Genomic DNA, 23,397 nt, shown 5'->3' with positions numbered 1-23,397 from the left:
TTACTATAAGGCTATGCCAGTTGGAACATTATTATATTGGCAAAGGATAGATAAATTAACTTATAAAACAGAGAGCAACATGATGAATGAAAGAACTAGCACTGACTATCAGAGGAAACAGTAGCTAAAACTTTAATAGATGATGTTGGGATATTTGGTTAAGATTAATACAAAATTATTCCCTAACTGACACTTAAATGCAAGGAAAAATATCTTTAATACTCTAGGGTGGAAAAAGATAGGAAACTTCCTCTACTTTAAAAAGGAGAACATTAGTGATCAAAACGTTACATAGAGAGGAGGAAACAAACTAAAAAAGGGAAAAGATATCTACCACCATATAAAAAAATTAAAATATTATATAGATTTTGTGTGTGTGTGTGGTATTGGGGATTGACACCGGACCTCTTGCCTACTAGGGAAGAAATCTACAGCTCAGCCACATTCCCAGTCCTCAGGATGATATACTTTGGATATGGTTTTGGTGTGTTCCCCAAAGTTTCACATGCTGGAAGCTTGGCCATCAGTGTAGGAATGTTGAAAGGTTATAGAAATTTGGGATGGGATGCTGGGGACTGAACCCAGGAGAGCTTTACCACTGAGTTATCTCCCCAGCCCTTTTAATTTTTTTCTTTTGATACAAAGTCTTGCTAAGGTTCTTAGGGTCTGGCTAAGTTGTTGAGGCTGGCTTTGAATTCGCAATCCTCCTGCTTCAGTCTCCTGAGTTGCTGGAATTACAGGCTTGCACCACCATGCCCAGCATGATACAATGACAGAAGCTTTAAGAGGTGGAACCTAGTGAAAACAATTAGGTCCTTGGGGCACACCCTTAAAAAGGATTAATATATTTTTCTAGAGACCCCAGTTAGCACTTCACAACTGTTAAGTCTTTCTCTGGCCTCTATATTCCTCTGGCTTCCTGGCTTTTGTGTGTGTGTGTGTGTATATGCTGGGGATTTAACCCAGGGGTGCCATCAACCCTGAGCCACATACCTAGCCCCCACCTCCACCTTTTTTTTTTTTTTTTTTATTGTTCTGGGAACTAACCTGTACAAAATTCATGGGGCTTAACCACTGAGTCAAATCCTATTTATTTATTTAATTCATTTTAATTTTGAGACAGGCTCTTCCTAAATTGCTTAGGACCTTGCTAAGTTGCTGAGGCTGGCCTCGAAATTTCAATCCTCCTGCCTCAGCCTTGAGTCACTGTGATTACAAGTGTGTGCCACTGCCCTGGACAGCTTCCTGTGTTGCCATGTGATCTCTCCCTTTTGCACAGCTCCCACCATGAAGCCATCTACCATGTTGTGATATGGCCACAAAGCCCTCCCCAGAGCCAAACATTCACTGGTACCATGCTCTTGAATCTCCAGAACTGTGAGCTAAATAAACCTGTTTTCTTTTTAAAGTATCCAGTCTTAGGTATTTGGTTATATCAATAGGGAACAGATCAAGACAAAGGATATATAAAGAGCTCCTTGGGCTGGGTTTGTAGCTCAGTGGTAGAATGCTTGCCTAGCATGTGTGAGACACTGGGTTCAATTCTCAGCACCACATAAAAATAAAATAAATAAAATAAAGGTCCATCAACAACTTAAAAAATATTATAAAAAAAGAATTCCTGTGAATCAAAGAAAAAATAACCCAGCAGAAAAATAAAAGAAGACTGTCAGAACAGTGCTCAGATTGCCTGCCCCAACCCCAAAAGATAGGGAACTGCCACAAATCCCCCTGGGATGATATCTCCCTCTTTCATGGTTCTCAGTTCAACCATACTAGCTTTAGCATTCAGAGGGAGCTGGATCAGGAGCTGATGCTACCAGGTCAAGAACAAATTCTGGTTCTTGTTTACCATCCAACACCTAGCCAGATTTACCCATCAACACAGTTGACTGAAGAACAAATTAGGATAGTTCAAAGAATAGGCTTTACACAGCATCTGCCTAAAAGAGTTTATGACCTGGGAAGAGACAGATCAGAAAAAAAGATCTGGGAGTGTGTGATCTGTACTTTGTTTATGGGGACCCAATTTGATTTCTGTTGCCCACGTGCATCTAGCACCTGGATTGTACAGATGACTGAGATCCTTCAGGTGGTGCTCCTGCATGGAGCCAGTTGATGCAGCACTGCTTTCTTCCTAAGACTGTTTGACTTCAAGTGAACCATCACTTTTGGTGATTTTGATCTTTCATTACTGAGCCCAAAGAGCCAGGGATTAGGAATTAAGATCATGCACAAAAGTTTCCTAAAAATTTCTGGATGACTGTAGATGTTGAGGAAAATATGTGTGATTTTAGAAATGGGAGAAAAGTAGGATGGTATTTTTATGTAAAACCTTGCCCCAGTGTTTAAAACTCTGATTGTATTTAGATCTTTTCACTGCTCCAGGACATAGGAATTGTAAAAAGTGTTACAGCAGTTGTATATGTATAAATTGTGTATGTTAAAGAATAGGATAAAAGATAGTGGGTATTTTTCCTAAATGAAATAACTTTCTTCTCTCCACCCAAATTCTTTTCTGAAGTTACTGGCATTTGGGTCAAGGTTTTATTAAAAGCTACATTTTATAACATTGGCGCAGAAAAGTATTTGAAGCTTGTTTGCACAGTTCTTTTTTTCCCACTGGAAATGGAATTTGTGCCTTAGGTCTTTTTAAATAGTGTACTATTATCATTAGGACTGGCTCTATCCTTGAAAACCAGTTTATTTATAACTTGTGGAAGTTAGAAAACAGAATTCAAAGTGATCTCATAGCTTGTAAGCAAACTGAGATGCACTTTCTCTTTTCTATAAAAAAATGAATTAATGCCTCAATAAATCAACTCTAGGAAAGTGGGTTTAATATAAAAAATGGACCTTCATTTCACAAAATAAGTAACATTTCTTAATATTTTGTTGGTTATCATGGAAATTAAATCCACAATTAGACACCATTACACATCCAACAGCTTGGTAAAAATACTTTTTAAAGCTGACATGGGGGCTGGAGTTGTAGCTCAGTGGTAGAGCACTTGCCTAGCATGTGTGAGGAACTGAGTTCAATCCTCAGCACCACATAAAAATAAAGGCATTGTGTCCACATACAACTAAAAAATATGTTTAAAATAAAGCGAATGTGTTGGAACGAATATGAAACAACAGGGATACTTAAACTTTGACATGCAAGTATAAACTGGTATGATTACTTTTGAAAACGCTTTGGTATCATCTAGTAAATTTAACGATATACTTGTCTTATAATTCAGTTTTTCTAATAATCATATACTCTAACAACACTATCGAGAAGAAATTTAATGTTAACTATATGTAACTTTAAATTTCCTAGAAATTATAATATAAAATGTAAAAAGAGGTGAAGTAAATTTTAATAATTTAGTTCAACATTTAATCAATACAAAAATTATTGAGATATACAAGTGATTTCATATTAGGTATTTGAAACCCATTGTGTATTTTAAATTTAGAATATATCTCACATTGAATAATAAATTTTCATCAGAAATATTTGACCTGTGTTTTATAAAATTTATAGTTGAAAAAGATTCAGATGCCCAAATTCTTCCAAATATACTTAAAAGTTTTCTAATAAAAGGTCAAGTATTGGTCAAGTACAGTGGAGCATGCCTATAATCCTAGCAACTTGGGAGGCTAAAGCAGGAGGACTGTAAGTTCCAGGGCAACCACAGCAACTTAGCAAGACCCTGCCTCAAAATAAAAAATAAAATGCACTGGGATTGTGACTCAGTGGTTAAGCACCTTTGGGTTCATTCCCTCATACCCACCCCCCAAAAAAGTTTGTATTATTGCTTGTAAGAAACTAGAGTTGAGGGGGGAGGGAAAAAATAACAGAATGAATCAAACAACATTACCCTATGTAAATTTATGATTACACAAATGGTATGCCTATACTCCATGTACAAACAGAGAAACAACATGTATCCCATTTGTTTACAATAAAAAAAAAAAAAAGAAACTAGAGTTAGGATATAATAGGGCTTCAAATCCAATGCTCTTTCCATTATATCATAGCATTGCTAAGATGATGAAAGAGGAAAAAAATATTTTTTTGAAAAGGGAAAATCTGAGCCCAACAGTAAAAACAAAACTAGCAAGACTTTAATTGGATATCTTTATATTAACTGTTAGTGACATGCTGGGAAGAAAAATGATCAAAGCTTATCTTAAAACTAAGAATTTATTAATATATTACTTATTTTTATTCTTACAGGACATTAATATGCAACTGACTGAAATAATGAACAATGTGCATCGGATAATAACCCGCTATTCTCATACTGATCCTACCTCACCAACTGAAAGAAGGAAGTCCCTTACAGAAAATACGAGAAAACGAAGAAACAATTTTTTGGAGAAAGTGACTGCTCATTCTAAGGCTGTTGAAGTTAGAGAAAATATCCTTAACTACATTCTGGCCTGGTTGGAAGAATGGCGTAAGTTTCTATAAGTGAAGGTTAATGAAAAAGAGAAGAGAATCAATAAGTAAAATTTGAACAATTAGACTAAAGAAGAAAAGATTAGGAGGTTACTCAGAGAACGGTTGTCCTCTGTTCCTGTGAGAACAACACAAGAAAAATATAGGCTTATTCATTTAGTTCTAACTATTCCAAACTCCTTACTTTTTGTTTTTTTCCTTTTTTTTTTTTTTTTCATTACTGAGGATTAAACCCAGGGCCTTGGGTCATGCTAGGCAAGTGCTCTACCACTGAACACTTTTCAGTTAATTTTGAGGCAGGATCTCATTAAATTGCCCAAGCTAGCCTGTGAATTTGTAAGAGTAGCTGGATTACAGGTATGTGCCACTATACCAAATTTTCTTACTTTTATTCAAGAAGACCAGCATCCTCCTACCCAGTGTCTTCATGTTTACTATTCCCTTCACTGGAACATTTTGCACCACTAGCCATATGACTCATTCCCTGCTTAAGTACCACTTTAAAATGAGGTGTTCTCTGACCATCCCCATTTCCTACCACCTGGCATTCTCCATTACCCTTTTTCTTTCTTAATTTTTGTTTATAGGATTAGTATCTGGCATAGTATATATCTGACTTTTCATTTGTTCTTTTCACTAGAATGTAAGTAGTTTGAAGTCAGGGAACTTGTTTTATTTAATGCAGTATCCATGGCAGAACAGACATTGATGGAATTGAAGAGTGAATAAGCTAAGGATTTTTTTAAAAAAGAGGTTTTCATTTTGCTGCAAGAAATAATGCATTCAGGGCTGGGGTTGTGGCTCAGTGGTAGAGCACTTGCCTAGCACGTGTGAGGCACTGGGTTTGATCCTCAGCACCACATAAAAATAAATAAATGAAACAAAGGTATTGTGTCCATCTATAACTTAAAAAAAAAAAAAGAAGAAATAATGCATTCATGTTTTAGATGTGTACTTCCCTGAGTCAGGACAATAAACTAAATAAGATACTTTTTCCCCCCATAGGTACTAGACATTGAACCCAGCGGCATTCTACCTCTGAGCTACATCTCCAGGCCTTTTTAAATTTTTTATTTAAGTTGCCCAGGCTGGGTTTGGACTTGTGATCAGGAGGCTCCTCAGCCTTATGAGTAGCTGGAATTACAGGTGGCACCACCACACCCAACTCCAAATGGACACTTTATAACCTGATTCAGATTTTCATGTCCAATATTTCCTGTTCGTACTGTTCCAAGTCTCATCTTTTATAATTTCTTCAGAAAAAAGGCTCAGAATAGCAAGTTCAATATAACTATATCCCAAAATATACTATAGAGTAACTACCTAATATTACAAATGCATATAATTATAATTATTTATCTTTTGCACAATTTTTTTTTTACCCTCTTCAAGATGGCATTTTGTCTTCAATGACTGCAATGGATATTGAAGAACATCACCACTGGATAGCACAAATGCAGATGTTACCAGAAACACTAAAAGCTATTGAGAACAATGTCAAGATACTGTGTAGAATCAGTACAACTTTGCTTGAAGAAAAGAGGAAACAAAAGAAAAGAACACGTAAGAGTGCTTTATGACTTTGGAAATGGAGTTTGACTTTCTGAAAATACAACTTTATTGAGGTGCAATTTGCATACTGTAAAATTCATAAGTTAATTGCATAATTAAATTATTTTCAGTACATTTACATAGTTATGCAATGATCACCATGATCCAATTTTAGAGCATTTCCAATATCCCAAAAAGATCCTTTGTGTTCATTTGTAGTCTATTCCTATTGCCATCCACAGCACCAAACAATCACTAATCTACTTTCTGCCTCAATAAATTTGCTTTTCGTGGATACTTCATACAAACAGAATCATATTATATGTGGTATTTTATGCTTTCAATTAGCATAACGTTTAAAGGTTCAGCCATGTTTCAGGACTTATTGGTAGTCTCTTTCATTCTATTGCAGATTGTATATGGTCTTTTGGATACAGCACATTATTTATTTATTTATTTTTTTGGTACTAAGGATTGAGCCCAGGGGTCCTTAACCACTGAGCCACATCTCCAGTTCTTTTAATATTTTATTTGGAGACAGGATCTCACTGAGTTGCTTAGGGCTTTGCTAAGTTGCTGAGGCTGACTTTGAACTCATGATCGTCCTACCGCAGCCTCCTGAGTCACTGGGATTACACAGGCTTGCGCCACCGTGTCCTGCTGGATATAGCACACTTTGTTGCTCCATTCACCAGTTGATGGACATTTGGTTTGTTTCCACTTTTTGGCTTTTTTGAATAATGCTGCTATAAACACACAAACAGTTTTTGTGTGGGCATATGTTTTCATTTATTTTGTGTCATACCCTAAGAGTAGAATGGCTGAGTCATGAGGTAAATTTAACTTTTCCAAACATTCCCACCAGCAATATATGAGAAGGGTTCCAGTTTCTCTATATCCCCAACACTTGCTATTGTCTGTCTTTTATTTTTTATTATTTTTAGTTGCAGATGAACATAATACTTTTATTTTATTTATTTATTTTTTATGTGGTGCTGAGGATCAAATTCAGTGCCTTACACGTGCTAGGTAAGTGCTCTACTACTGAACTACAGCTCCAGCCCTTGTCTGCCTTTTTTATTGTAGCGTTCTAGTAGTAGTTGTGAAGTGGTATCTCATGGGGTTTTAGTTTGCATTTCATTTGACAACTAATTATGTTGAGCATCTGTTCATGTGCTTTTTAGTCATTCTTATACCTTTTTTTGTAAAGTGTCTAAACACTTGCCCTTTTTCACCATTTATTTTTAACTGATAAATATTGTACATGGTTGAGGGGTACCATGTGATGTTTCCACACATTTACAATGTATAATGTTCAAATCAGACTTACCCACACTCATTATTAAATTTTATGATTTCTTTCTTTTTTTTTCCCAGTCCTAGGGACTAAACTCAGTGCCTACCACCTGCTAGGCAAGTACTCTACTACTGAGCTACATCCTCAAGTTATTTTTATGTTATTTTGAGATAGGGTCTTGCTAAGTTGCCCAGGATGGCCTCAAATTTTAGTCCTTCTGCTTCTCTTCCTGTGTAGCCGGATTATAGGTATCACCACTATGCCTTGGCCTTATGATTTCTTTATATCTTTTGGATACAAGTCCTTGATCAGAAAAGTGATTTGTGAATATTTTCTTCCAATCTATGACTTATCTCTTCATTTTCTTAGTAGTGTCTTTGAAACCCAAAAGTGTTTAATTTATATCAGGACCAATTTATCAATAATTTTTTATGAATCATACTTCAGTACTGTACTAAGAACTTGTATTAAGCCAGCACTGTGTGTGTAGTCCCAATTACTTGGGAAACTGAGGCAGGAGGATTTCTTGAGACTCAGAACCAGTAGATGATTATACATGTACATTCCATTGCATTTGGGGAACATACTTTATATGATTTCAATCCTTTTAAATTCAGATTTATTTTCTAGTCTAACATATGATCTTTCCTGGAGAATGTTTCATATGTACTTGAAAAGAATATATACTCTGTTGTGGGGTGGAATTTTTCAAAGTTGGTTTATGCTGTTGTTCAAATCTTCTCTGATTTTCTAAATGTTCTATCCATTATTAAGAATGGAATATTGAACTTCCCAACTGTTATTGCTGAGTTGTTTATTTCTCCTGTTAATTTTGTCAGTTTTTTTTAAATGTATAAATCTGTTTTAAAATTTCATTTTATTAATTTATTTACATGGTGCTGAGATTGAACCCCATGCTTCACACAGGCTAGGCAAGTGCTCTCTACCACTGAGCCACAACCCCAGGCCCACAATTTTGTCAGTTTTGTTTCATGTATTTGGGAACTGAGTTGTTAGGTTCATATATATCTATAATTATAGCAGTTTCCTGATGAATTGCCCCTTTATCATTATAAAATGTTCTTCATTGTCTTCACAATCATTTTTCTTATGTCTTAAAGTCTTTTTCATCTCATATTACTATAGTCTCTTCAGTTCCCAGGTGATTACTGTCCCCAAATCACATTTAACTTTCTATCATTTAACTTTCAACCTATATGTGTCCTTAAACCCAAAGTGTCATTTGTAGATAGATTTTGTGGGACTATTTTCTTTTAATACATCTTATAATTTCTGATTTTTGGAATATTTAGAATATTCATATTTAATGTAATTATTGATGTAGTTGGATTCGTGCCTGCCATTTTGATATTTTTCTGTCTCATATCTTTTGTTCTCCTATTCTTTTTTTATTTTTATTTTTTTACAGTACTGGGGATTAAACCCAGGGATGCACCATTACTGAGCTACATCCCCAGTCTTTTTTAGTTTTTATTTTGAGATAGGACCTTCTTAAATTGCTCAGGCTGGCCTTGATCCTTAAATTGCTCAGGCTGGTTTGTGATCCTTCTACCTCATTCTCCTGAGATGCTAGCATTATAGGTGTGTGCCACCATACCAAACATTGTTCCTCTATTCATTTATCACTTTCTGTGTTCAACAGATAATTTTTAGCATACAATTTATTTCCACTCTTTTACTCTACTTTTGGAGTAATTTCCTTAGAGGTTGTTCTAGGGATTGCAGTATACAGTAGTCCCCACTTTATAGCTTTGCTTTTTGTTGTTTCAGTTATTTTTGTAGTTCATCCCTTTATCTCTGCTATATATCCACCCATTAGTCACTTGGTAACCTATTTGGTAGTCAAATTGATGTCACAGTACCTTAGTGCTTACAGTCAAGTAACCTTTATTTTACTTAACACTGAGCCTATTTAGGTCATGGTTGCTTAATAATAATAATCACCCTCAAAGTGCAAAAGTAGTGATATTGGTAATTCAGATATGCCAAAGAGAAGCTATAAAGTATTTCCTTTAAGTGAAAAGGTCAAGGTTTTTGAATTAGTAAGGAAAGGATAACAATTATATGCTGAGGTTGCTAAGATCTATGTAATAATGAATCTTCTATCCATGAAATCATGAAGGAAAAAAATTAATGCTAGGGGATCCAAGATGGCAGACTAGAGGGAGGCTGTGTTCCTTATCGCTCCATAACTCAGGTTTCAAGCAGAAGATATCTGTTTCTTGGTGAAGCAGTTTTTGCTGTTTATCAATTCCCTGCTCTTTACCCTATTTGTCTATTGCGATTACCTGCAGTCTGCCAGCATATCGACACATTTTTGAGTACAGATTGCTCACTGTCAGGTGCCTATCATTTGCCATTAGTCTGCAGCTTGTCTGTCCATCGCCTGCATTTCACCTACCCATCACCCACTGCCCAAGGTTCACCTCCCAATGGACCAATAGCAGTCAGCAAACTGACTGCAGACCACCAGTGGAGCGCCAGCTGCCTGCTGTTGCCTGGAAATTCACTGTCACAGTACCTGCAGGTTAGGTTAAAAGTGGCTGCTGCCATTTTGAAACAAAGCCAGGCCCTGTAGGACCCCTGGCCAGACTGACTGAGCACCATCTCCAGGATCCCTCAGCCCGACCATTTGCTCCCTGCCTCTGGGGCCCTCACATCAACTGAGTGATCCCCAACATCAGGACCCCCAGACCGACCATGTCCTATCACCAGGACCCCCAGACTGATTGCACCCTGCCTCCAAGATCCTACAAACAGGCTGACCACACCCCACCTCCAGGACCCCTGCCTGGTCAACCACACCCCACCTCCAGCTGACCATGCCCACACCCCATGCTGCAGCTCCCCATTTGCCAACACATTTGGAAGCCAGAGTGGCCATCTTGGATAATCCTGGAAGCTGTATCTCCCATCTTTAGGTGGGGCAAATCCCATCCTGAGACTCCTGCTGGAGACTTGAAGCTCATTGTCAGATACCTCTCATACACCAGGCTACTGAAGACTGGAGGTTTGAATACTATATGACTGGTATAGTGTAGATTTTCTTTTTTCTCCTTACTGAAAAATTTTAAGTTTTTATTTCTTTACTTTTCTTGCTGTCTTTTCCTTTTGTTTACCTGTTCCCCAGAGTCTCTTTCTCCCTTTTCACATGCTAACAATCAACTTCTTTTTTTTTTTTTTCGGTGCTGGGGATCGAACCCAGGGCCTTGTGCTTGCAAGGCAAGCACTTTACCAACCAAGCTATCTCCCCAGCCCCTCCAACTCTTTTGATTACACTCTCACGCTTTATATTATCTAGAACTTCTATATATTCTTTTCTTATCCCATTTAACAGCTACATCCTACACCCCTCCCCATCCTCTTTGTCCTCCATTAGAAACTGCAGACCTTACTGCAAATCTGTTTGTTATACTGAAGATAATAATTGAACTCATTCTGTTTATTATGACAATATTGTTAATGTCCTCATGGGGGCTATTTGGTCTAGGGTTGCATACTGTTTGAACTGGGCAAGCTAATATTGATCTCTCCCTTAAAGAAAAGGTTTTGGAAACCTGTAGGGTCACTATAAGCCTATGGGGGGGGGGGGGACTGCAATTCCCCAGATCTGCACTGCTAGAGGGGAAGATACATGACAACATGACAAAACAAGGGAAGAAAATGATCCAAACAAATCTAGATTCTATTTTAATAGAATCCAGTGACAATATGGTAGAAGAAATGTCAGAAAAGGACTTCAGATTATACATGCTTAAGATGATTTGTGAAGCAAAGGATGAGATAAGAGAGCAAATGCAGGCAATGAATGATCATACCAATAAGCAGTTGAAAGAGCTACTGCAGGAAGCAAAAGCTCATTTCAACAAAGAGATAGAGATTCTAAAAAAAAAAAAAAAAAAAAAAAAAAAAAAAAAAAAAAAAAAAAAATCCTTGAAATGAAGGAAACAATAAACCAAATAAAAAACTCAATGGAAAGCATCACCAAAAGACTAGACCACTTGGAAGACAGAACCTCAGACAATGAAGACAAAATATTTAATCTTGAAAATAAAGTTGCCCAAACAGAGAAGATGGTAAGAAATCATGAACAGAATCTCCAAGAGCTATGGAACATCATGAAAAGACTAAATTTAAGAATTATTGGGATTGAGGAAGACACAGAGATACAAACCAAAGGAATGAATGACCTATTCAATGAAAAATATCAGAAAATTTCCCAAGCCTGAAGAATGAAATGGAAAATCAAATACAAGAGGCTTACAGAACACCAAATGCACAAAATCACAACTGATCCACACCAAGACACATTATAATGGAAATGCCTAACATACAAAATAAAGATAGGATTTTGTAGGCTGTGAGAGAAAAGCATCAGGTTACATATACGGGGAAACCAATATGGATACCAGCAGATTTCTCAGCCCTGACTCTAAAAGCTAGAAGGGCCTGGAACAACATATTTCAAGGTCTGAAAAAACATGGTTGCCGACTAAGAATCCCATACTCAGCAAAACTAACCTTCAGATTTGAAGATGAAATAAAATCCTTCCATCATAAACAAAAGTTAAAAGAATTTACAAATAGAAAGCCTGCGCTACAGAATATTCTCAACAAAATATTCTATGAGGAGGAAATGAAAAACAACAATGTAGGTCAGCAAAGGGAGGAACTACCTTAAAGGAGAATCCATTCAAAGGAGAAACCAAGTCCAGTTTAAAACTAAAAATAAGCCCAAATGACTGGGAATACAATTCATATCTCAATAATAACCCTGAACGTTAATGACCTAAACTCATCAATCAAAAGACATAGACTGGCAGAATGGATTAAAAAGAAAGACCCAACAATATGCTGCCTTCAAGAGATTCATCTCATAGAAAAAGATATCCACAGACTAAAGGTGAAAGAATGGGAAAAAACCTACCATGCACACGGACTCAGTAAAAAAGCAGGGGTTTCTATCCTTATTTCAGATAAAGTGGTCTCCAAGCCAAAATTAGTCAGAAGGGATAATGAAGGACATTTCATATTGCTTAAGGGAACCATAAGTCAGGAAGACATAATAATCATAAATATTTATGCCCCAAACAATGGTGTATCCATGTACATCAAACAAATCCTTCTCGATTCCAGGAATCAAATAGACCACAACACAATAATTCTGGGTGACTTTAAAACACCACTGTCACCACTGGATAGATCTTCCAAACAAAAACTAAACAAAGAAACCATAGAACTCAATAACACAATCAATAACCTAGACTTAACAGACATATATAGAATATTCCATCCATCAACGAGTGAATTCACTTTCTTCTCAACAGCACATGGAACCTTCTCAAAAATAGAGCATATGTTATGCCACAAAGCAGCCCTTAGGAAATGCAAAAAAATAGCGATACTGCCTTGTGTTCTATCAGATCATAATGGAATGAAATTAGAAATCAATGACAAAATAAAAAACAGAAATTACTCCAATACCTGGAGACTAAATAATATGCTATTGATTGAAACATGGATAACAGAAAACATCAGGGAGGAGATTAAAAAATTCTTAGAGGTCAATGAGAATGACGACACAACATATCAAAATCTCTGGGACACTATGAAGCAGTACTAAGAGGAAAATTCATTGCATGGAGCATATTCAAGAAAAGAATGAAAAGTCAACAACTAAATGACCTAACATTACAGCTCAAAGCCCTAGAAAAAGAAGAACAGAACAAACACCAAAAGTAGTAGTAGAGAGGAAATAATTAAAATCAGAGCTGAAATCAATGAAATTGAAACAAAAGAAACATTCAAAAAATTGAAAAAACAAATGTTGCTTCTTTGAAAAAGTAAACAAAATAGACAAAACCCTTAGCCACACTAACAAAGAGAAGGAGAGAGGGCTGGGGATATAGCTCGGTTGGTAGAGTGCTTGCTTTGCATGCAGAAGGCCCTGGGTTCAAATCCCCAGTACCAACAAAAAAAAAAAAAAAAAAAGGAGAGAGAAGACTCAAATTACTAAAATTCATGATGAAAACGGGAAGATCACGACAGACAGTACTGAAATACATAACATAATAATGAGAAGCTACTTTGAAAATCTATATTCCAACAAAATAGAAAATACCGAAGACATCGACAGATTTCTATAGACATTTGCTCCTCCCAAACTGAACCAGGAGGACATACACAATTTAAACAGATCAATATCAAGCAATGAAACAGAAGAAGCCATCAAAAGACTGCCAGCCAAGAAAAGCCCAGGACCAGATGGTTTCTTAGCCGAGTTCTACAAGACCTTCAAAGAAGAACTCATTCCAATACTTCTCAAAGTATTCCAGGAAATAGAAAAGGAGGGAACCCTACCAAACTCATTCTATGAAGCTAATATCACCCTCATACCCAAACCAGGCAAAGACACATCAAGGAAAGAAAATTTTAGACCAATATCCTTGATGAATATAGATGCAAAGATCCTTAACAAAATACTGGCAAACCATATCCAAAAACATATTAAGAAATTTGTGCACTGTGATCAAGTGGGGTTCATCCCAGGAATGCAAGTTTGGTTCAACATCCGGAAATCAATAAATGTAATCCATCATGCCAATAGACTTAAGGATAAGAATCATATGGTTATTTTAATTGATTCAGAAAAAGTGTTCAACAAAATACAACACCCTTTCATGCTCAGAACACTAGAAAAAATGGGAATAGTAGGAACATACTTGAACATTGTAAAGGTTATTTATGCTAAGCCCACAGCCAACATCATTTTTTTTTTTTTTTTTTTTGCGGTGCTGGGGATTGAACTCAGGGCCTTGAGCTTATGAGGCAATCACTATACCAACTGAGCTATCTCCCCAGCACCCCCAACATCATTCTTAATGGAGAAAAGCTGAAAGCATTCCCTTTAAAAAATGGGAAGAAGACAGGGATGCCCTCTTTCACCACTTCTATTCAATACGGTACTTGAAATACTAGCCAGAGCAATTAGACAGACTAAAATATTAAAGGAATACGAATAGGAAAAGAGGAACTTAAATTGTCACTATTTGCTGATGACATGATTCTCTATTTAGAGAATCCAAAAAACTCCTCCAGAAAACTTCTAGACCTCATAAGTGAATTCAACAAAATAGCAGGTTATAAAATCGACACGCGTAAATCTAAAGCATTTTTATACATAAGCGATGAAACATCTGAAAGGGAAATGAGGAAAACAACTCCATTTGCAATAGCCTCAAAAAAAAAAAACTTGAGAATCAATCTAATCAAAGAGGTAAAAGATCTCTACAATGAAAACTGCAAAACATTGAAGAAAGAAATTGAGGAAGACCTTAGAATATGGAACGATCTCCCATGTTCTTGGATAGACAGAATTAATATTATCAAAATGGCCATACTTCCAAAGGCACTCTACAGATTTAATGCAATTCCAGTTAAAATTCCTATGACATTTCTCATAGAAACAGAAAAAGCAATCAGAAAATCATCTGGAAGAACAAAAGACCCGTAATAACCAAAGCAATCCTGGGCAGGAAGAGTGATGCAGGAGGTATCACTATACCAGAACTTAAACTCTACTATAGGGCAATAGTAACAAAAACGGCATGGTACTGGCACCAAAATAAACAGGAAGATCAATGGTACAGGATAGAAGACATGGAGACATACCCACATAAGTACAGTAATCTCATACTAGACAAGGGTGCCAAAAACTTACAATGGAGGGCTGGGGATATAGCTCAGTTAGTAGAGTGCTTGCCTTGCAAGCACAAGGCCCTGGGTTCAAACATGGCAAAAACAAAACAAAACAAAACAAAAAACTTAACAATGGAGAAAAGATAGCCTCTTCAACAAAATGGTAGTGGGAAAACTGGAAATCCATATGCAGTAAAATGAAATTAAACCCTTATCTCTCACCCTGTATAAAACTCAATTCAAAATGGATCAAGGATCTAGGAATTAGACCTGAGACCCTTCACCAAAAAGAAGAAAAAGTAGGCCCAAATCTTCATCATGTTTGCTTAGGACCAGACTTCCTTAACAAGACCCCCATAGCGCAAGAAATAAAAGCAAGAATCAATAAATGGGATAGATTCAAACTAAAAAGTTTTTTTTCTCAGCAAAGGAAACAATCAGTAATGTGAACAGAGAGCCTACAGAATGGGAGAAAATCTTTTCCACACACACTTCAGATACAGCACTCATCTCCAAAGTTTATAAAGAACTTAAAAAACTTTATACCCCAAATACAAAGAACCCAATCAATAAAAGGGCTAAGGAAATGGGCAGATACTTCACAGAAGATATACAGGTGATCAACAAATATATGAAAAAGGACTCATCATCCCTAGTAATCAGAGAAATGCAAATTAAAACCACCCTAAGGTTTCATCTAACTCCAATTAGAATGGCTATTATCAAGAAGGCAAGCAATAAGAAGTGTTGGCACGGATATGGGGAAAAAGGCACACTCCTACATTGCTGATAGTTGCAAATTGGTACAGCCACTCTAGAAAACAGTATGGAGATTCCTCAGAAAGCTTGGAATGGACCCACCATTTGACCCACCTATCCCACTCCTCAGTTTATACCCAGAGGACTTAAAATCAGCATACTACAGAGATGCAGCCACATCAATGTTCATAGCAGCTCAATTCACAATAGCTAGATTGTGGAACCAACCTAGATGCCCTTCAATTGATGAATGGATAAAGAAACTGTGATATATATACATAATGGAATATTACTCAGCCATAAAGAAAATAAAATTATGGCATTTGCTGGTAAATGGATGAAGTTGGAAAATATCATGCTAAGTGAAATAGGCCAAGCCCAAAAAACCAAAGGCCGAATGTTTTCTCTGATAAGTGGATGACGATATATAGCGAGGTGGGGTGGCGGGGGGAAGAGAAGAATGAAGGAACTTTGGATGGTGTAGAGGAAAAAGGAATGGGAGGGGGTAGGAATGGAAAAACAGTAGAGTGAAACAGACAGTACTACCCTATATATATGTATGACTACATGAATGATATGAATATTCATTGTGTACAACCATAGAAATGAAAAGTTGTACCCCATTTGTGTACAATGAATCAAAATGTATCTGTAAAAATAAAAAATATTTTAATAATAAAAAAACAAAAACTAAAAAAAAAAATTCATGCTAGTTTTGCTCTCATACCTCAAACTGCAAAAGTTATAGTGCATGATGTGCTTAGTCATTCACCTCCCTTCATCTCATCACATGACTATTGTATCATCTTACATTATAGAAAGTAGGTGAGTATAGTATAAATAAGATACTTGGAGAGAGAAACCATATTTATAAATTTTATTACAGTTTATGCTTGTGTTTTATTTTATTATTCATTATTGTTACTAATCTCTTACTGATTGCCTAATTTACAAATTAAACTTTATCATAGTATGTATGTATAGGAAAAAACAGAAGAGTCAGGTATTATCTGTGATTTCAGGCAACCACTGAGGGTCTTGGAATGTATTCCCCACAGATGGTGGGAGGAGGACCATTTTATTTCCTCTTGTTTTCTTTGAGAGGAGGTCTCACTATGTTGCCTGGGTTGGCCTTGAACTCTTGGGGTCAAGTGATCCTTCTGCCTAAACCTCCCAAGTAGCTGGAATACAGGTATGTACCAACATGCCTAACTTTATATTTTCTTTTCCTTATTTTCCATTTTATTTTGACTTTATATATATATATTTATTTTGTTTGTTTGCTTTGTTTTGTTTTGTTTTTTTGGTGGTGCTGGGGATTGAATCCAGGGCCTTGTGCATACTAGGCAAGCACTCTACCAACTGAGCTATATCCCCAGCCCCCTGACTTTATATTTTAAATATTCACAATCTGTTTCACATTAGTACCAACTCAATTCCAATAAGTATAGAGTCTTTGCTCCACTAACTCTATTCCCTTTCCACTAACTCTTTTGGATTATCACTGTATTGCATAGTTAATATATAGTATATATTTATAAGTTCAATATTTTTTTTCTTTTGGTGGTGGTGGTACTGGAGATTGAACCCAGGACCTAGCACATGCTATGCATGTGCTCTATCACTAAGCTATATCCTCAGCCCTTTTAAATTTTGTTTTGAGACAGGGTCTTGCTAAATTTTCCAGACTGACCTTGAATTTGTGATCCTCTTGCCTTAGTCTCCCAAGGAGCTGGGCTTATAGATATGCACCACCATAACCAGCAACAATACAGTTTAATAATTATTGTTTTATGTGGCTATAAACTGAATGTTTGTGTGATCCCAAAATTTGTATGTTGAAATTTAATTATCATGGTGACAGTTATTGAGAGGTTGAGCCTCTGGGACATGGTTAGGTCATGAGAGCAAAGTCCACACAAATGAGATTAGTGCCATTCACTTTATAAAAAAGACTCCAGAGAACTTGTTCACTTTTTCTGAAAAGCAAGGACACGGCAAAACAAAAACAAAAACAGACCTGTATGAAACAAGAAACAGGCCCTCACCAGATGCTTTTAAAAAAATTTCTTTTGGTACTGAGGATTGAACCCAGAGGTGCTTAACCACTGAGCCACATCACAGCCCTTTTTATATTTTGTTTAAAGACAGGGTCTTGCTGAGTTGCTTAGGGCCTTGCTAAATTGTTGGGGCTGACTTGGAACCATCCTCCTGCCTCAGCCTCCTGAGCCGCTGGGATTGTAGGAATACACTACTGTGCCCAGCTTATGGTGGCATCTTGATCTTGAACTTCTTTTTTCTTTTTAATTTTTTTTTTAGATGTTGATAGACCTTTATGTAAATTTCAAGCAATAAATTTATATTGTTTATGTCACCCCTCTATGATATTTTGTTATACCTGGTTAAGTGGTCTAAGATATATTGTCTTTTAAATCAGTTAAGAGAGAAAAAAAGAAAAATTATTTTTTTATATATATCTACATTTAATTTTGCTCTTTTTGTTTTTTTCATGTAAATTTGAGTTATACCCTGATGTCATTTCTTTTTTGATCTGAGGACTTCTTTGTTCTTTCTTGTAAGGAAAGTCTGTTAACAAAAAATTTCCTCAATCTATTTATCTGGAAATATCTTTTTTTTCTTGGCAGTACTGGGGATTGAACCCAGGGCCTCATGTATGCTCATTAAGAACCAGTCTACCACTGAGCTATATTCCTAGCCCTGGAAATATCTTAATTTCATCTTCATTCTTTTTTTTTTTTCTTTTCTTTTCTTTTCTTTCTTTCATTTTTTTGTACTGGGGATAAAACCCAGGGGCACTTAACCACTGAGCCACATCCCCAGCCATTTTTATTATTTTTAAATTTTGAGACAGGGTCTCATTAAGTGGCTTTGCTTAGGGCCTCGATAAGTTGCTGAGGCTGGCTTTGAACTAGTGATCCTCCTGCCTCAGCCTCCTGATCTGCTGGGATTACAAGCATGCACCATGCAACTGGCCACCTTCACTTGTAAATAGACTTTAGTTTTTAGCAGTTTCAGGTTTTGAGAAAAAAAGAGAGTCATGTATGTCTCCCATAATTTCCCCTACTATGACTATCTTACATTAGTATATATACTTGTTATATTTAAAGAAACAATACAGGTATATTATTATTAACTAAATTCCATTCCATAATTAATTCAGAACTCCTTGCTTTACCTAATGTCTTCTTTCTGTTTCAGGATCACATTACCTTTACTTGTTGTATTCACTTAGGCTTTTCTTGACTGACAGTTTCTTAGAGTTTTCCTTGTGTTTGATATCCTGGGCAGTTTTAAGGAATACTGGTCAAGTATACAGTGGGATGTTCCTCTATTGAATTTGTCTGATGTTTTTCTCATTTTTGTCCTGGGATTATGAGTTTGAGGGAGAAAAGCACAGAAGTAAAGTGCTGTTTTCATCATATCACAGCAAAGGTAGGTAATATCAAATGATTTGTGACTCGATGTTGACACTGATCACCTGATTAAAGTAGTGTTTGTTAGTTTTCTCCACTGTAAAGTTCCTGTTTTTTCTCCCCTTTCCATACTGTCATCTTTGGAGGGAAGCCTGTGTGTTATTTTTATTTTGAGAAAGGGTCTCATTAAGTTTCCCAGAGTGGCCCTGTACTTGAAATCCTCCTGTCTTGCAATCTTCCTGAATAGCTGGGATTACAGGAGTGTGCCACCATACCTGGCTTCATTTTTCATTCTACTATCAATACAAGAGTTCCTGTTGTTCTACATCCTTTCTGGTATTAGTTATTGCCAGTTTTTTGAATTTCAACTATTCTAATAAGTTGTCTCATTGTAATTTGCAAATCCCAAATGACAGATAATTTTGAATGTCTTTCCATATGCTTATTACATCATTTGCATATCTCATTCTTACTATTATTATTATTATTATTATTATTATTATTATTTTGTGTGTGTGTGTGTGTTACTAGGCATTGAATCCAGCGATGTTCTATCACTCAGTTATATTCCCAGCCCTTTTTATTTTTTGTTTTAAGATAGGATCTGGCTAATGCTGAGGCTGGCCTCAAACTTGCAATCCTCCTACCTCAGCCTTCTGAGTTGCTGGGATGCAGGGTTCCAGGCATGCATCATTACACCTGGCTCTTACCTTCATTATTTCAAGAATAGTTTTGCTAGCTGTAGAATTCTTGGCTAAGTCCTTTTCTTTCATCACTTTGAATATGTCATTTTACCACCTTCTGGCCTCCACTATGTCTGATAAAAAGTGAGTTGCTAAATTTATTGTGGTTCTCTTGTAGTTCATGTGTCTCCCTTCATGGGAATAAGTAATTTTTTCTCCTTCTGGCTTAAATATTTTCTCTTTGACTTTCACAGTTTGAGTATGAGGTGTCTAGACATTATCCTATTTAAGAGTTCACTGAACTTCTTGAATTTGGTGATTAATATTTTCATTAAATTTTAAATGATTTTGTCTTTAAAATTTTAAAATTTTTTTGTGGCTCTCCTCTCCTCTTCTTCTGGAACTTCTACTTGTACATTGGTATGCTTGATGGTGACTGTTATAGTCTAAATGTTTGTATCTCTCCAAAATTTTATGTGGAAATTTAATCCCCAAAATGACAGTAGTAGAAAGTGGGGCCTTTGGTTGTGACTGGGTCACAGGGTTATAAATGGGATTTTTACCCATATAAAAGAGGCTCAGAAGAGATCCCTTACCCTTTTTACCATATGAGGTTAGTGTGAAAATGCAGCTGTCTATAAGGAAGTAGGCTGTTAACAGACACCAACTCTTACTTCAGCTTGGACTACCTGGCCTCCAGAACCTTGAGAAATATCTGATATTTCTACTGTTATAAGCTACCCAGTTTGTGATATTTTGTTATAGCAACCTGAACAGATAGTGTCCCACAAGTCTCTGAGGTTTGGATCAACTTCATTCTTTTTCTTCTCTGTCCTTCAGATTGGATTATCTCTATTAGTCTAGCATTATATTTGCTGATTATTTTTTCTTCTTTCAGCTCAAATATGCTTTTGAGTTGTTCTGGTGATTTCTCGTTTTAGTTATGTACTTTTTTTTTTTTAGGGGAGGGTACTGGAGATTGAACCTCAGGGGCATTTTATCACTGAGCTATATCACCAGCCCTTTTTGTTTTTTATTTTGAGATTTAACAAGAGGGTCTTGCCAAGTTGCTTAAGTCCTCATTAAGTTGCTGAGGTTGAACTTTCAATCCTTCTGTCTCAGCTTCCCGAATCACTGGGATTACAGGTGTGCACCACCATGCCTGGCTAATTCTGCAGTTTTTTGTTTTTTTTTTTAAATAATACCTTCATATATATATATAGTGCTGAACCAGTGCAGGATTGAACCCACTGCCTTACACATGCTATAAGTGCTCTACCACTGAGCTACACCCTTAGCCACTAATTTTGTACTTTTTAACTCCAGAGTTTTCACTTGTTTTTCCAATTTTCATTTATTTATTTTTGTGGTACTGGGAATTGAACCTGGGGTGCTTTTCTACTGAGCTACATCCCCAGCCCTTTTTATTTTTTAATTTTTGGGAAGGGTCTTGATAAATTGTAGGGGCTGATCTCAAACTTGAAATTCTGCCTGGGATTACAGATGTGTGCCACTGAGTAGTCCATATCTTTATTGATATTCTCTATTTGATGAGTAATTATCATCATATCTTCCTTTTACTTTTAAATATGGTTTCCTAAACTCTTTGCGTTCATTTGCTTTTTCTGAAGTCCTTTTTTTTTTTTTTTTTTTTTCTGATAAGTCCAGCATGTGGCCCTCTTGGAGACAGTTTTAATTGACTGCTTTTCCCCGCTTTGTACAAGTCACAGTTCCCTATTTCTTTGCATGTTTATTTTATGTTGAAAACTGGATGTTTTAGATAGTCTATTATAGTAATTCGAGGTTATAATTCTTCCTACCCCTCCAGAATTTGTTATTGCTGCTTTTTTTTTTTTTTTTTTTTTTTTTTTTTGTGGTACTGGGGATTGAACCCAAGGGCTTGGACTTGCAAGGCAAGCACTCTACCATCTGAGCTATCTCCCCAGCCCTGCTTTTTTTGTTTTGTTTTGTTTTGTGTTTTAGTGACTTGCCTGGACTAATTCTATGGAGTCTATCTCTCTCACGTGTGAAGTCACTAATATCTTTACTCATTTCTTTTTTTGTTCCCCCTTATATTTTTTTTTAAACTCAAATTCCTACAGTCATCCTTGGATCAGTATAGCTTAGTGGTTAATAAATTATCTGCTAATCATTGACTCAATAAGCTACCTTCTCTGCAAATAAATCTGTGTGTAGTTTAAGGATTGTTTGACAATCACCCATGAGGCTCCCCCCACCAGCTCTAAATCAAGTCAACCCTTCAAGCAGTAGAGCTATCAGTCCTCACAGTTGGCCCCACTCTGATAGAAGCTGAGGCCTTGGATCTGGGGGTGAGGGTTGTGGGGGCTGGGGATGGAAGCAGCTCCAGGTTACCAAACCACCACTTTTGTACTGAAGTTTAGAAATTTTTCTTGAATAAATGCTTCTCAATTTGTTGTATGTCAACTTATGAAGTTAAAAAAATTATTGTTTTTACAGTTTTGTCCAATTTTTAAAAATTTTTTTGGTTGTAGGTGGACACAATACCTTTACATATTTTTAAAAAATTTTTTAGTTGTCAATGGATTTTTATTTAATTAATTAATTAATTTATTGTGCTGAGAATCAAACCGAGTCCTCACACGAGGCAAGTGCTCTACCACTGAACTACCCAGCCCATACCTTTATATTATTTATTTTTTTATGTGGTGCTGAGTATCCAACCCAGGGCCTCACATATGCTAGGCAAATACTCTACCACTGAACCACAACTCCAGCCCAGTTTTGTCTAGTTTTATTATGGTTTTTAGGGGAAAATTTTTGTTGAATTTCTCACTGAGTCATTCTGGAAATTCCTTCAATGTTTGTCAGTTGATTTGTAGCCCTCTGAAAAAATCAAATTTAGCTTTGATTCAGAAAAGGCAAAATAAAGACAGAAATGCAAGAAGGAAAATGGAGTCCCTCTCCTCTCTGAGAATACCCATACTCTTCCTTGAGAGTATCCCCTTTACTTCTATCCCTCCCTTCTAATAAATTCATGCCTGTTACCCTGAGCGACATGTATGGAATCTTTCTGACTTGATTTCGAGAATCAGTATGAATGGGAAGGAGGGGGGACTTCATTTGCTTCAGTTTCCCAGAAGACCCCAGTCCTGTAACAACAGAACTTGCTGCTACTTCTGCCTGGTGAGGTGGTATATTCCTGGAATACCAGCAACTTGGGAGGCTGAATGCAAGAGGATTACAGGTTCAAACAAAAGGGATCACTCTCACCCCTGAGCTGGGGGTATATAGCTCAGTAATAGAGCTGGCTTCAATCTCCCCGTACTGCCAAAAAAATAAATGAAAGAAAGAAAGAAAGAAAGAAAGAAAGAAAGAAAGAAAGAAAGAAAGAAAGAAAGAAAGAAGCATAAGAAAGCCAGAAGACAGTTTCAGCATATATATATATATATATATATTTTTTTTTTTTTTTTTTTTTTCAACCAGGGATTGAACGGAGGGGCACTCAACCACTGAACCACA

The 23,397-nt window shown here is 36.4% G+C and overlaps 1 protein-coding gene and 1 pseudogene across 1 annotated transcript in view; both read left to right on the top strand.

Moving 5' to 3' along the window:
- The window catches only part of Fam186a (family with sequence similarity 186 member A), a 79,941-nt gene that overhangs the window by 20,559 nt on the left and 35,985 nt on the right, over positions 1 to 23,397 (top strand). Inside the window, exons 2-3 of the mRNA XM_047549764.1 lie at positions 4,229 to 4,451; positions 5,846 to 6,016. Coding sequence (XP_047405720.1) covers positions 4,229 to 4,451; positions 5,846 to 6,016 — 394 coding nt within the window. The remainder of the gene's footprint in view (positions 1 to 4,228; positions 4,452 to 5,845; positions 6,017 to 23,397) is intronic.
- On the top strand, positions 460 to 2,141 carry LOC124982182 (RING finger protein 11-like; annotated as a pseudogene).

This window comes from Sciurus carolinensis, chromosome 4 (assembly GCF_902686445.1).
Source record: "Sciurus carolinensis chromosome 4, mSciCar1.2, whole genome shotgun sequence".
Classification (NCBI taxonomy): domain Eukaryota; kingdom Metazoa; phylum Chordata; class Mammalia; order Rodentia; family Sciuridae; genus Sciurus; species Sciurus carolinensis.
Note: the sequence above shows the minus strand (reverse complement) of the source record. Positions and strands in the feature narration are given on the sequence as shown.